The 16,041-nt window shown below is 42.4% G+C and overlaps 1 protein-coding gene across 5 annotated transcripts in view; it reads left to right on the top strand.

The window, feature by feature from the left end:
* sipa1l2a (signal-induced proliferation-associated 1like 2, genome duplicate a) overlaps positions 1–16,041 on the top strand; it is an 80,328-nt gene that overhangs the window by 32,493 nt on the left and 31,794 nt on the right. For all 5 annotated transcript variants that reach the window (XM_085478159.1, XM_085478157.1, XM_085478160.1 and 2 more), the window contains exons 3-8: positions 4,136–4,269; positions 5,321–5,509; positions 9,683–9,857; positions 10,079–10,182; positions 12,623–12,780; positions 13,411–13,987. In XM_085478159.1, the coding sequence (XP_085334285.1) occupies positions 4,136–4,269; positions 5,321–5,509; positions 9,683–9,857; positions 10,079–10,182; positions 12,623–12,780; positions 13,411–13,987 (1,337 nt within the window). The remainder of the gene's footprint in view (positions 1–4,135; positions 4,270–5,320; positions 5,510–9,682; positions 9,858–10,078; positions 10,183–12,622; positions 12,781–13,410; positions 13,988–16,041) is intronic.

Genomic DNA, 16,041 nt, shown 5'->3' with positions numbered 1-16,041 from the left:
GCTAGTTCCCAGATGGAACAGCCTCATCTCACAGGGTCAAATATCTCAACGTCCCAGTTGTTTTTTGTACAAGCACATGAAATGAAGTCCAGAACAATAGCAGGCTTGTGTTGGGTGCGAGGGCGTGTGTTTCACTTCCTCAGCAGAGGAGCGGTCATGTCCTCCCTCTGATATTACTCCGAACCCTGCGGAGAAACTGCGATTAGTCATGTGAAAAAGAGAGAGGTGAGTGAGAGGGTGTACTGCAGCTGTTCCCTGCAGGGACTAAGAGAGTACGAGGTCTCCTCATATGAAACTTTAGGGTCAGCAGAGCTACGCCAAGGTCCCAGTTCTCCTCATTAAAACACCTACGAGACGAATGCTGGAAATACCGTGCTGACCCCGACCCATCGCCGCATTATACATATCTGTTTTTCCCACTTCTCTGTGCAATCTGTGCTCGCTGGTCTCAGCAGATAGAGTTACCCGTCTTAAGCCTGCCCCCACCATAGAAAACAGCTGCTTCACCTTTCACACTCCAAGATGCCTTAACCTCTTCAAAAAGACACTCTGAATAAAAATCTGTCTCTGAGAGACATGTTTATAATTGCTCAAATGCCTTGCTAATACTCACACCAAAGCTGGGTTCTGGATTTGGGTTGTGCATTTATTTAGCCTGCATTCACAGCAATGCAGGCCTGTGTATAACAGGGCATTTTCATGAAGACCTTAGTCTTTAGGGTAGGATGCCTCTTTCACAGTATGGAAATGTAGCCACTGCCTTTTTCATTTTTTTTAAAATAAGGTGTTTTATTGACTAGACAGGTCTGTCATCACCTGCGCTTCACAGCAAAGACACACTCACACAAACATGACTACGTGTCACTATTTCTCAGCAGGCTTTCATCAACCTGGACTGAACATTGATCCAATTGATTGCCTAAAGCCCTGCTTCCCTTAGCAACCGGAGTGGTTTTTCCCCTAATGGACACAATGCTTCCTTCACACAAAATGGGTCAAGCTTCACTATGTACAGGTCATGGTCACATTAGGTGTTTGGGTTGACACTGAGATGTGCAGAGGGCAATGTAAACCATCTCTTACTGACATGCAAGGCTTGAAATTAAGCTTGGAGCACTAAATGTACAGAAGAAGGGGCTCACAGTGTTGGACTTTCAAAGATTTTTTTTTAAGGTGTTTCTGTGGTGTGGATTAACAGCAAAACGAGAAGGGGGCATTATTTGACATGAAAAATTAAAGTCATCCAATTTGCAACCTTTGGCAAATTGTCAGCACCATGTGATGGGCACCGCTGACATGCTAAAGAAATGTGTTGACAAAAAGCTTTCCTCTAAAGTCAGCACTGTCTGACTCACTGTGCTCCTGGTATTTGGATGCCTTGAGACCTCCATTGCTACACAGCCCCCCCCCCCCCACCACCACCACCACCATTTGACCATATGCCTTACATTTCCCTGCAGAACTCTGTCCCTGACAAGCATTCGTCAGACAGTTAACCCTACTTTCCCTCCATACAGATAATTTATTATTAATGCCGATGTGCGTTTTGCTCCACTGTTTATGCTACAGTGACAAGAACCACGCTATTTAACACAGCTTGCACTGCATGGCGTGGATGTAATATCGAAAACTTCTGCAGAAATCTCTTTGTTAATGTCACTGCTTTGTGGACCCTGCTGAGGTTTTTCTTTTAGCTGTTGAATCCAGGTCTTTCTCCTCAGCTTTAGCCTGGATTAAGGGAGTGTTTGCTCAAGGCCCTCTTATATGTGTGCCTACACACACTCATGCGCACACACACACATGCACATGTACGCACGCATGCATTGTGTGTCAACAAAGAAATTAGTACTGGTTCTTATGGTGCTTAGAGCTGAAAAGACTAAAGCCCAGCTAGTAATCCTTGTCGTGTAGTGAATTTTTCATTAAATCAGCACAATAACTGATGGAAAGAATTAACGACCGTATAAGAAATTTGGCCAAAAGACTCAACTCCTTTGGAGCGATACTATAAGGAGTAGAGCTGGCATTCTGCCCATCATTATTATTATTAATTTACTCTGAAAATTAATGTCTAGACCTCAGGGTGTCAAAGGGGAAACAACCACAGACTGTCCATAAATGAAAAAAGTATTCATCCTTCAGGGGCCATAAAGAGGGCAAGGAAAAGTAATGAGAATCTGCCCATCACATTTTGATATTTTCAGCACACTGGAGGGGTGAGGAGGTTACTGGAAACATCAGATTTACCCAAAGCCATGAAAATCCCCTGGAAATTTCCTGAAAATCTTGCCTTGGGTTTTTGAGCAAAGTAGATCCAAACATGAAATTTTGAGTGTGCACTCAAATGTTTTTCTGGGATTACACCAGATTTACTAGTTTTCATGCCATGATTGTTGATATAACTGATGGATATATAGACCAACATCTTCGCAGTGATTCCCCCCCCAGTCATGTGATCCAATCTCTACCAGTATTGAATGTTGGTGCGGTGTTTTTCTAACACCATTCTTACCCACGTGGTCATCTATCTAATATGCATACGAGTACATGCCATTTATAAAGTGCAAAGCTCGACTTCTGCATCATTCATTTCTAGCATGAGAACAAAGTCAAGGGTTGCTGCTGCAGTAGTAGTAGTCGTAGTAGTAGCTGTGGGAACATGACTTATGGGGCAGAACAGTCCATTAATTTAAAATGACAGAACAACAACAAGAGAAAAAAAAAGTTTGCATGTTCTGTGGGCGTCCTGAGCGTCTGCTTCATTCAGTTATGAATGTTATGCGTCATGCATGCACTTCACTTCAGAATAGAAAACTGAATTAAATTTCTTGATTATTAAGCTCATAAATGTATTGATGCAGACTTATATTAAGACATTATGTCATGTCTGTACTTCAGTCTGCATGTGTCTGCATTGTGCAAAACTCAATGCCACGTGGAGCATGTGGGTTTTATTTATTTAGTGCCGAATTGCAGCAGCAGTCTTATCAGTGCTTTATTACAAAGCAATGGCCAATGACTCTATATAAGCAAGTACTTGGTGATGCTGGGGAAGAAAAAATCCCTTTTTATCAGAAAGAGACTGCTGGCAGACTCAGGCTCAGGGACACAACAGCATCACACAGTAGCTGGAGATCCATGATGTGAACTCTGCTCTTGCTCTACTGGATTGAAATCTGGTGACTGTAAAGACAATTTGAATGAACTCAGTCATGTTCAAGAAACTAGTTTACGATGATTTGAGCTTTGTGACATGATCCATTATCCTAAAGGAAGCAGCCATCAGAAGGTGGATACGCTGTAGGGCATAAAGGGATGGACATGATCCGCAACACACTCAGGTGGCATTTAAATGATGTTCAGTTGGTACTAAGGAGTCCAAAATATGGCAAGAAAATAACCACATACCCCCAGCCTGAACCACTTGAGATAATGCAGGATGGAGTAATAGGCTGTAGCTTCAGTTTTATGTTGACTGGAGTGGCCCTCGGTGTGTTCTGCTGCTGTAGCCCATCTTCAAGGTTTAATGTGCTGTACGTTCAAAGAAGCTCTGCTGCATTGCTTGGTTGTAAGAAGTGGTTGTTTGAGTTATTGTTGCCTTCCTGTCAGCTCTGAACATTCTCCTCCGACCTCTTCCATCAAGAAGGCTTTTTCACCCAGAAACTGCTGCTTGCTCGATGTTTTTCCCCCTCCTTTTCAGACCTTTCTCTGTAAACACTTGAGATGGCCATGAAAAAATCCCAGTAGATTGATAATTTGACAAATACACATCCCAGCTCTGATAATGCCACATTCAAAGTCACTTTAATCACCTTTTACCTCATCGTGGTGCTTAGTTTCAACTTCAGCAGGTCGTCTTTGCCGTGTATACATATCTAAATGCATTGAGTTACTGCTATGTGACTGGCTGATGAGATCTTTGTTGAACAGATGTAACTAATCAGCTCGTCTGTGAGTGTATATAGGTAAACAGATAATCTACTGAAACCACAGCAGTAATTTGATTACGTGTTTTATTAAAAATCTGTAATTTATTATTACTTATATTTAAGCTTTCTTTCTTTCACCAGCTAACATAATGTCTGATAACATGCATAACTCTCATTTAATTTTATATCTCTTTCTCTCCCTCCAGAGCATCAGAATTATTTCGGTGTAGACGACCATCTTGGACCCGTGGCAGTCAGCATCCGCAGGGAGAAGCTAGACGATGGAAGGGATAAGGAAGGGACGCAGTACAACTATCGGGTCACCTTTAGAACCAGTCAGGTAACGATAATACACTGATGTGCACTTTTCGCTCACTGCTTACATTATGGATGCATGATTGGAGAACCTTCATGACCTGTCAATTTATTGAAGAATTGTTTACTAGCGCGAACATGGATTTTTCATATTTCTCATATCACATTCAGTGAGACACATTAAGGTCACTCGGCCTGCGGCTCAGTCAAGCAGTACAAGAGTCCAGGAATGCTTCAGTACCCCCGAAAACAACAGGAAACTTCTCTGCCCTCTTAAATCTGCACTAAGGTGTCCAGTGATTCGGTGCCAGTTGTGAGTCAGTTGGCCATTAATGCAAATACTGATACAGTGTATCAGAGGTGTGTAGTTGCCTGCCTTCGCTCACTTTCACACACCCCGATGAACACACAACCTGATTAATCCTAAAAAACGGAGAGGCAGAGTCCTGGTGTCCCTGGTGGGACCGTATCGTCTTGATTGATGCTGGCTTGTCTCATTCACTGAATAATTCAGGTGCAACAGATGCGTCAGGCAGGAAAATGTCACTGATATCCAGTGCCCTTCTCGGTTTAAAGCACCACTCCCACGATAAAACAATGTATCTGGGTCATGGTAGCCCTGCAAGTGGCACGCAGGCAGTGTTTTAACTCCTCGACCGCTGGAGCATCTATTTGCATGTACTCCTGTCATTTAGCCTCATTGCTCTCTCTGCGCGACCTGCCCCACATCGCTCTCTCTTCCTTCCTCTGCTATATAAGTCTACTTTTCGGAAAGCCTTTTTATTGGACCGCAGTTGACTGCTGACATGTTAACAGGCTGTGCAAATGGAAATTTGGATGTTGTTGTTTTGAAAGTGTTTACTGGCACACAAACATCTAGTATTCAGTTAGCCTGTCTCAATTATTTAGAATTTGAGTTCCCTAATGCTGTCCAGAGTCATAATGTAGTCATTACCCTTAACACCAGTCAGCATATGGAAGCATGCCTGACCCAACCCTATCACACTGTACAAGTAGGAGTTTATATGACTGTTAACTTTACTGGACAAATCCTCACCATCTGTCTTTCCTGCCAGCTGACCACCCTCCGTGGTGCCATCCTGGAGGATGCCATTCCATCCACGGCGAGACATGGGACAGCCCGCGGGCTGCCGCTCAAAGAAGTACTTGAATACGTCATCCCTGAGCTGAATATCCAGTGTCTGAGGCTGGCCATGAACTCTCCCAAAGTCGCGGAACAGCTCCTCAAGCTGGATGAGCAAGGGGTGAATAATACTTTGAGATGTCCTCTTGAACCGTGTTTTGAGTGCTACCACAGATTTTTGCTGCTGCTGCTGATTTAACGGGGTAATCTGAGGTTCAGTGCCTTGATGATTAATACTTGGTGTCTTGCATTTTAAGATATGTATACATATGGTTCTTCCTTTTTCTCTTTAAGACAACCCCCCCCCCCCCCCCCCCCCCAAAAAAAAAAGAAAGGGAAAAAAGAAAAAAATTGCGTAAATTCTACCATTTGTAGTTTTACGGGGTGATGCATTACATGCAGGACTACTACTTGTTGAGACGAAGTGACTCACTGTGGAGTCATAACTGTGAGGCTGCCAACCAGCACTCCAGGAGGTCACTGCATCTGGACAAACAATAGTGAATCACACAACCTCTTCACAAAACCTAGACAGATTACGCTAACAAGGTACAGCAGGTTAACAAACGTGCGTCTCTGTATGTGAAATCTTTCTCTGAGGAGGGAAGAAAGCCTCGTCTGTCCAGAGATTTGCCAGCTGTTTAATTTTAAAGCCACCGCAGCCACATATCAGAAACGAAAGATTGTTTTGACTGCATTAGCACATCACGCTACATATTTCAGGCGTACGTGTCTCTATTTGTGACATTTACCTCAGCTATAGAAGGAAACTGGGAGGGATTAACTTCAAATAGCAGGAATCTTTGTCCTATATACGGGCTGCTTGTTATAGATAGATAACACAGACTCCTGGGCCGAGGTGCAGACAATATCACGCTTAAATAGAATCAATAGAAGTCCTGTACTCTCTGCAGCCAGCACCATCTGTTTTTGGCACACTTGTTGTGCTGATAGGACACTTGCACACAAGTTAGAGTAACTTACTTTTGACAGCCTACTTTGCCTGAGAGCAGGAGATTTGGTATGCTGCTCAGACGGTGGAGGGTGTCATCTTGCATTATCTCTGTTTGAATAAAATTGCTAATAGTGATATGGGCTCTCTATATTCACAGCTATCACAGATTCATTGCGTGATCGGAAGGCCTTTAATTTCTCATGTAATGAAACTGGGGAAAAAAAGATGGAATGGAGAGCGGAAGGATTAGCCAGGGGTGATACTTGTTTCACCATCAGAGAATTGTCTGCTTATTAGTTTAATTACATTCGTTAGCGTGCGCCCATCCTTCCAATTGACAGGGGAAAGGTTCTTATAATAGAAAGTGTCAGCCAAGACCCTTTTCTGTGTTAGGATTTCGTTACACACATAAACAAGAGCAATGAAGTGTCCTCTCTAAAGCAAGTTAAATGCACTCACGGTGGCAGGCTCTCTGTGTCCAATTATGTCAAAGTAACTTTGTAAATAAGTGCTTTGAGGAAGTTCTTCCCACCAGATGTTACAGGGGTTTGTTCACCTGCCATGTGACTCCCCATGTCTGCAGATAAAGAGTTTGATAGATGATGAAACTGACACATGGGAGGCAAAAAAAAAAAAGCAATAAAATAATCTCAAGAAACTGCCTTCAGAGGAGGAGAGCCCAGGCTAAGTGGGGCTTGAAGCTCTTCCAGTTGGCACTCCTCTGCGCAGACCTCAAACCAAAAGCCCAGTGGAAGCCAGTTTTATATTTGGATGTCAGTATTTTTGCACACTCCTGTTATAATCATTAATGTTATTCTTGCCGGGCAAATGTTCAATATGTCAGGCACTCCTTAATCTGCTTTTTAACCAAGCTGGACTTTGACCGCCCCTCTAATGTGTTTATGTGAGGAAGCTGATACGGGACAGGAAGAACTGCAGCCTGATGATCTGCCTGACTTTTTTCCCCCCTAAAATGCATATTTTTGAGGATTTGTGTGCGCGCGCGCAATTCTTTGGAGATGTTAGATGTTAGTCTCTTTGTTAAATGCTTCCTCTTGCTGTGAACAGAGTCAGAGAGGGTCTCCTGCATCTGCAAAAAGAATATCCCTGAAAGCGGCCTTGTAGACTGCGCCGTAACAGCCTAGGACGTAAGAAGAGAAGAGAGCATATGTGAATGTATTTTAGATCTCTTTGTAGATCACAGTGAATTGACTGTGCGCAGATGGACTGTGGAAAAGGAGTTGGCAGCTAATGAGATTTAGAGATGCGATCTTGAGTAAGAAATTTACAAATTAGGTTTTGTTTTTTTTGTAAGCCATTGATTTTTCAATGCGTATCTGCTGTTTCAATCTAAAGACTCAAATCTGGAAAATTAAAATTCTTTAGTTTATTATTATCTGTGTCAGTTAGAAAATGAAAGTTGTGAATTTACAAGCACTGGTAATACTCATAAATTTGAAAGTGAGAGGAAAATATGAGTGTGTCATGACAGTAATGACAACGTTGAGGAGGTCAGAGAACAGTTACTGACCTTTTCCTCTAAGTTATGTTTGACAGATGATATTCTCCCTAACCTAGAAAGCTAATCTCCCTGCAGTGATCGCATTCATAGCATAAACAAAGAATAAGTGCAGGAAACTTTGCAATTACAAACACTGCGTTTTTTAAAATCCCCTGGCCTTACATTGAAAGTTGGAGAAGTTTCTGTAGTGACACTTTAATGCAATAACCCCAGCAGATGTTTGTGTAGTGGTGCGTGGTGATTGTAGCCAGGTTTAAGTAGCCACATTTTGGATTTTTGCTGCGCAGACATATGTCACACCACGCCATCCCTCAGGAGCCACTCAGAGCTCTCCGGGGGAAACACTGTCCCAATTTCTTTCTCCACTCATTATGTGTCTTTTGTTGTTTGTGCGTTCTTATTTTAGTTTCAGCTTTTGTTTAAATGAATGAGCAGGAGTTCAGTTTTCAACGCCCTGCAGCTCTGGACAGATGGAGAAAAATTGGAGATGCTTTCTTTGCTAAGATTTTTGGCAAGATCTGTTAAATGGGATACAGCTCCACCTTAACAGAAGCTAATGCCACTCCAAAAAGAGCCATCACAGACGGTGATGCAACAAGCTTCACCGAAGGAGCACTACTCATCTGTATCTTTGTTATATGTCCTGTGTGCTTGCACTTTTCAAATTCGCCCCAAAGGTTAATGTGATTACCCTCCCTATCGGTTAGGCTGTTAAGAGGAGCTGGAGGTCAAGCGAGTCCATATCACACAGGATAAAAGACAGAAGGCCACATCATTGCACATCATGCCATTTCCACGGGGCTTGATGGTATAATAGCTTTTGGTAACCGCAGGAGCTTTAGTGCAGAACAGACTGCCTGATGGGAGGAAGTCACCATGACAACAGTGTCAGGAGTACACCGGGAAATCATAACCTGTAACGGAGGAAAAAGACAATTCCAATTTGTTTCAGTATATAGACCATTTGTCAGCATTCACATTCAGAGAAACCCTTTCTTCCCGCCGTACCGACACATTGACTCTGGGTCAAGATGAAGGTGAAGCTGTGAATAAAGGGCAACAGGTGCCAAACGCAAGGGGCTGCCTCCTCATCTATTTGTTTCCACCCTTGACCCTTTTTTTCTTTCCATCTTCTGCTATCATTGGGAGGGTGTAAGCCTTAGAACTCATGTAGTGGAGAGATGCTCTCACACTAATCTCACAAGAGAATCACTCCAGATGTTTTATTTCTTCCTGTCTCTTGAGGAGATGAGTTCATATCAGACATTTCTGAATTACAGCAACGCTTGTGGTGGAAACTTGAGAGATTTGGCTCCCTTTTCTATGCCTTTAGATGGTCTTCTCAATAAACAAGACATCTGTATGTAGACACATTTGTTAAACAATCTTCCTAGTATTTCACAGCTACAAAAGTATCTCCTAAGGAAGAGGTCCATTAGAAAGTATTGAAATACTGTTGTTGGCAGATTATGCCGTTTTCTTTCATAAACCGAAACTGTTCTGCTGTATGTCTGTAATCCACTCCCTTGTCGCCCCACAGCTGCTCTTAAGTAGCAGCTAATAGCTCAGGTTGATTTATACTCTGCACAGTGCTCCTGAGAGTTCATAGCCTAGCTTCACAAAAGGGGATTTCAGCTCTCTCTCCCCCCCAAGAAGGGTTATGAAGGCCTTCACATTAGCTGTGACATGATGGAAAGTGGGAACTTGCATGCTTTGAGTGCTTAATATACAGTATGTATGAGTGTGGTGTGCGTGATACCGATCAGCAACAGGAAATGGTACTCACTGAGTGTCTATGTCTATTTTCCTCATTCCAGCTAAGCTTCCAGCACAAGGTGGGAGTACTCTACTGCAAGGCTGGCCAGAGCACAGAGGAAGAGATGTACAACAACGAGAGTGCCGGCCCAGCGCTGGATGAGTTCTTGGATCTGCTTGGTCAGAGGGTGCGCCTCAAAGGCTTCACCAAGTACAGAGCTCAGCTGGATAACAAGAGTAAGATAAAATGCACAACACACTCGCCAAGCTAAACATCCACAAATGCTAACCCACACATTTCCAGTCCTGCTGAGTGCAGATGCTCCGCTGTACGTGTTTACAGGGACTGTAGTGCATCTTCAATCTTAATTTTTGTTCTATGATATCATCAGATCAGCTAACTCGGTTACATTTTGCAATCTGGCCTGAGACCCTGACCTCCCTGTCTTCTCTTATAGCGGACTCCACAGGCACGCACTCTCTTTACACAACCTATAAAGACTACGAGCTGATGTTTCACGTGTCCACCATGCTCCCCTACACACCCAACAACCGGCAGCAGGTGAGTAAACTGTACCCTTCAGGCTCTATCTTCTGCAGCACACCACCATGCTTGCCCTTCTGTGTACTCAGTTGATGTCTAATAGCTTTAATAAATCCCTGAGCAAGTTCCTTTTAGGATATCACCTATCCTGACTACTGCCAATCTTCCCCAGAGACTCATTTCGCCACGGTAATGACCTATCAGTTGAAAGCACGAGCATTGCCATAGCGACGGTACCCCCTAGTAGGACTTTAATCAGTGCTTCCCCAGGGGCTGAAGCAGACGTGGTATTAGATGGACCTCTGTCTGTCCGTGCTAACAAGTGGAATTAGGTGGATGTAGCAGTGGACTGTTGAACGATGGCCCTCTAAAGATAAGATTACAGACATTCACTGTATTAATCTCTATGCCGATCACATGGTTGTACTTTTTGAGTCCATAATACAACCTGTGGGCACCACCCTGTAGAGATTAGAATACCTTGATGGAGGCTGGATGTACAGTCTAAAACATCAGAAACATCTAACAAGTGAGTGTAGAAACATATGATTGGTGGTGTTTTTTTTCTCTTTACCTTTCATCCAATTGTATTTCATAAAGTGGGACTGTTTGATTTAATCCCTGGTGGTAATATTCCAGCAGGGCCAAGCAGAGCTTGACCTGTTCATCCCTTCATCATTTCCAAATCACCCCTGCACCCTCTAATCCTGCTTGTTTCGGGCTCTCACCGACCCTGACTGACAGGCTCACACCAACCAGAGAATGGGGGTTAATGACCTGCACAGGCCAACAATACAAGCAGTATAAATTGGGTTTGAGTGGACATGTGCCCTTCACACACAAATCCTAAATTGAGTTAGTTGATATCTCTACCACCCAAAAATCCCTTTGTCCAGTAAAGTTTCTGTATCCAAACCGGGAACAGTGATTCTGTCGAGGAGAAGGGCAAAATGTGAGAGCTTACTCAAAGGATTGATTTTTTTTGTTTCGTGCAGGGGATGAACTGATGCCCCCCGTCCCTGCATTCAGTGTAATAAAGATGCTCAAATGTTAATCCAGGAAAATGATGCTAAACAGGTTTTGTCCCATCAGTTGTATCAAAGCTTGTTGCAACCCATGAGTCTATGATTGAAAAATTGTTTCCAAAGGAAAGGCGTGTGGGAAGGAAACATAAACGGTGACAACCTCATTTTCTCAATTACCACACCATGTCCTACTGAGAACGTGACGTACACGCCACAAGATTGTGCAGAGGCCCAATCAATGAGACAGGAATTTATCCCTCTAATGCCAAGTGTATCATATTTGATACATGAGCATTACCTGTTGAGTTCGAAAAGCCTGAACAAATTGCACATTTTTTTTAAACAATTAATAAATAAAAATTCTGGATGTAGCAAAACCTAATTTGTTTTCTTTTAATTTGTCAAAAAGTTCAATAAACATTCCAATTTCAAAAAAATGTAAATTTTCCGGCAATTATTTAATGACTAGACTACAGTTACTATAGTTTTGTATTTTCTAATTATTTTAATTATTATTATTATTTCATTTTGACCTTTTGTTTTCAAGTTCAAGTGGATTTTCTTATTTCAGTTTAGTTTTTGTTGTTTGAAAATGTTTAGTTTAGCCTTTTTTCTTTTCTTTTCTTTTTTGTTTCAGTGTTAGTTTTAGGCTTTTTTTCTTCATTATTATTGTACCAAGAGCATAAGTCACAGGCAAGATTTGGGGAAATCAGGCTGTATAATAAAAACATAACTTTTTGAAAGCAGTGATTCGTAGTGTTATAAAAATCCAGATATCCATAAACACGTCTGTCAATACCTCAAGTTTTAGTTAATATAACCACCTTGGTTCAGGCATCATAGGGTTAATTAAATAAGGAACTTTTACATAACTGGCATGTTTTTTGGGGGGTTTTGTTTTTGTTGTTTTTTTGGTTTTGTTTTAAGTCCTGTGACATGTGGTTTATGGCTGTTATCAGAGCTGTCAATCATATCTTGTTGCATTTAAAAAAATGCTTTTGTATCATTTCCTGGTTTATAAGAGATGTCCATTCTGTCCATTAATGAGGACGTTTTTGCCACCCAAAATTCTTTGTTTTCTTGGATATAGGCATGATACTTTAAGGTTTGCTGGGAAAATTTCTAAGTAATAAAAGGGCCAGTACATATGAGCACTTGGTGCTACACCTTAGTTTGTCTGGTATTGATCGGTGGCTTATCATGGTTAATGTTAGCAAATGTTTGCTAAGTTGAGAGAGAAGTTTTTGTGTGACTGTTGAGTCACTGCAACTGACACACGGCTGGCCTTTGTTCAGAAAAACACTCGCATGCTCTCATTCGAATTGAAATCTTAAAGCGATAATGTGTTTTCCAAACTTCTGTACTCTTAAACTAACCTGACTGTGTTCATCTTTTATCTAATTTAATTTCCATTTCTCCTTTTTCTCTTGCAGTTGCTAAGGAAGAGGCACATTGGCAATGACATTGTCACCATAGTGTTTCAGGAGCCCGGGGCCCTTCCTTTCACTCCAAAAAACATCCGCTCTCATTTCCAGCATGTGTTTGTCATTGTCAAAGTCCACAACCCGTGCACTGATAACGTCTGCTACAGGTAAATGGAACAAGCATGCATCACGCCTGCAAGGCACTCCCAAAACTGTTTTTTACTCTGGTTGGTAAAGAAAAGCGTGCAGGGTAGAAGAAAGTAGAAAAACATCTGAGTTTGGTGGCATTGAGTCAAACCACTAAATATTAGAGTGCTACACCACGGGATAAGAAGCGAAATGGTGTGCTCGAGACAGTTTAGGCGAACGTGTTGATCTTCTGATGTGTTTTTCATAGATGTCTTTGTGTCAAGTGGCTCTTCTGCGTGAACTTTTAAGAGCTCTTAATTTAAAAGGATAATAATAATAGCTTGCTCAGTGATTTCTGTGGTTTCTCTTATGACTTCATAGTAATGCGCCAGAATCACAGGGCTCTTTTCATCTGCTCAGTGATGATGCAGTTATTATCTTCAGAGACACCTTGAAATTATGACTTATGAATTACGACTCAAGAGTTTCTGAAGTCAAGACGACTCTTGCTAATAACATAGCATTTGTTGAAGGGAGAAAGATTAGTCTCAGCAGAAATAATTTTACCAAAAGGCATATAATTTCAGCGCCTGCTCATTATTCATTCATTTCAATATCTACGCTCCTCTTTTTCTTAACTGTCACTCCCGCATTTTATTTTTTTCCAGTGTGGCTGTGTCCAGATCTAAAGACGTGCCTCCATTTGGCCCCCCTATTCCCAAGTCTGTAACTTTTCCAAAGTCTGCGGTTTTCAGGGACTTCCTGCTTGCCAAGGTCATCAACGGGGAGAACGCAGCACACAAGTCGGAGAAGTTTCGGGCCATGGCGACTCGTACGCGGCAGGAGTACCTGAAGGACCTAGCCGAGAACTTCGTCAGCACGGCCACTATCGACTCAGCTGTCAAATTCAGCTTCATCAGCCTCGGAGGCAAGAAGAAGGAGAAGGTGAAACCCAGGAAGGACGCGCATCTGTTCAGCGTGGGAGCGATCACCTGGAGCGTCCGTGCCCGGGACTTTGGCCAGTCGCTGGACTTTGACTGCTTGCTTGGTATATCCAATGAGTTCATTGTGCTCATTGAGGAGGAATCAAAAAATGTGATCTTCAACTGTTCGTGCCGCGACGTCATCGGGTGGACCTCAGGGATTATGAGCATTAAGATTTTCTATGAACGGGGCGAGTGTGTCATGCTGTCTGCTCACGACAACTGCGGAGAAGACATCCGGGAGATGGTGCAGAGACTAGAGGTAAATCTCTTCATGTCTGCATTGGAATAATCTCTGTCATCCCAAAGCTCTCAATAACTGCTGGATTAGACCACAGAAAGCCAGTGGGATGATCCTTTTTGTAGCACCTCGTCTTCGGTGTCACTAATCATACCATATGTAGAGATTTGAGAGAACAAAAGACATTAGATGAATCAGTTTCCAACACCACACCCCCCTCACAGAGCTAGTAATTCATTCTGTTTGCCCTGTCTGTTTAATTGAGGGGTTTTTGTATAAATTTGACATCCAGTTTATTTTTGAAATAATGAGCACATTACAGTAAAAACAATTACGCTGTCTACTACTAGTGCGTAACACAGTTTTAATAGCTCCGCGGAAAGGTGCAGCTGTTGGCGCTAATGCATAAACATAAAAAATTACAGTAAGATTTAAAAAATAAAAGCCAAGCATCAGCAGCACCAAAAATAATGATGATATGGCACTTATTGGGTTTTACTAGAAATAGAGACAGGTTCACATTTTCTAAACATGTTGTAAACAATGCACATAAAACACAATCAGGGCCTCTTCCCCACCCCCGTGCATGCTACTGCACTTTCACCTGCATGTTGTTGCCTGCAAAATACATTATTTGGGCGACTGTGGTTAATCCACGTGTCTAAAAAGTGAAGTGCATGTGAAGGAAAGTTTACTTTTAATGTGGCAGTGGAGCGTTGTACTTTGGATACTTGTGGGCTCTGCGGTGAAACGGTGCATTCAGCAAATGTTGCTCTTGCAGTTGCAGCTTTAATGCTTGACCACAAACCTTTTAATTCTGTTTTTCACGGTTGGGTCAGCAAAACTGTTGCTCATTTAACCTTTATTCGTGCCGTCAATTCTCATGTGTTGCAGAGCAACAGAGATTTAATGGCCCCTTTTTTTTGGCCTCCACTCCCTCACACACATGCAGTGAAAATATCTCACTAAATTAACCCGAACCTCACTTGCTTTTCAGGCGGCTCCCTCTTTTTTCTTTTTTCTGATTGTGCATTAACGGGAATGTGAAACTGTAAAGCAGAGCCATCAGAGTTCAGAGAGGATTACAGACCTCCTGTTGAAAGCTATATTTTGGCTCATCACAGACTCGGCAGAGGTGCACAGGCGACCGTTCGGGTCACACAGTTGCAGATGTCCTGCTCTTGATCAGGATAAACCACTATGACATATCACGCAATTTTCACAAAAACTGACCAAATAAATAAAGCCGAAGCAGCTCAGTACCGCAGACAGTTCATTTAATGGATTGAAAGATTAGAGAAAATGTGATATTTTTTTTTTTTTTTTTTTTTTTTTTTGGGGCGTTCTTGAAATGGGGACTGTCTGGGTGCAGGTTTACAGGGAGACTCTTTCTAGCAGGACACCAACCCAGTTTTGAAGGGGAAGGCTGGAAACGGAGGCAATTTGTTTTATTTTTTGGGGGTCTGGCAGACTAAGAATAGAGGACACGTGGCCTCATACTACTACTTTACTCCTATTGAGAGCTCCCCACTTAGTCCCAGTCCTCGCATCCCTATTTTGTAATTCTAGCTTAGCTACATTGTGTTACTGTTTGGGCTATGTGGGTCCAGGTGTCTTGAAATTTTGAAAATGGTGTACACCTGGCTACACAGCCCAGATGCTGTCCTCAGACACCTTGTTTCTGCTTCCTGTGTACCTGCAGGGTCTTGCTTTTCCTATTCTAGTTTCCATGATTTGTTAAGTGAAGCTCTAATCAGGCAGCCTTTTGTTTTCCTTAAATAACATCGTGGTTGAATCCCAAAATCCAAACCTGAGCTGTGCCTGACCTTTTTCATGCCTGGCTGTGTGCTTTCCGGCACTTATCCTGCACAGTCCCTTTTTGGCAGTTGCATCAGCAGTTTTGAAATTTGCAGCAGACCCTAGCCAGCGAATCAGTTGTTCAGCCAACAAGTAACAACCAATTTCCTGCTAAAATCCTGAATGAGGATCAGATTCTTCTGAGGATTAAAGGAGGCTCGGATAATTTTTATTATCACCTCTTGCAATGAACTGAGACTCTCAGAAGAGCTTCTGAA

Source organism: Copadichromis virginalis, linkage group LG13 (genome assembly GCF_057382275.1).
Source record: "Copadichromis virginalis isolate Kocher_CV1m ecotype Utaka linkage group LG13, C_Virginalis_male_GT1.1, whole genome shotgun sequence".
Taxonomy (NCBI): Eukaryota; Metazoa; Chordata; class Actinopteri; order Cichliformes; family Cichlidae; genus Copadichromis; species Copadichromis virginalis.
The sequence above is the reverse complement of the archived record's forward strand: the minus strand, read 5'-3'. Positions and strand labels throughout refer to the sequence as shown.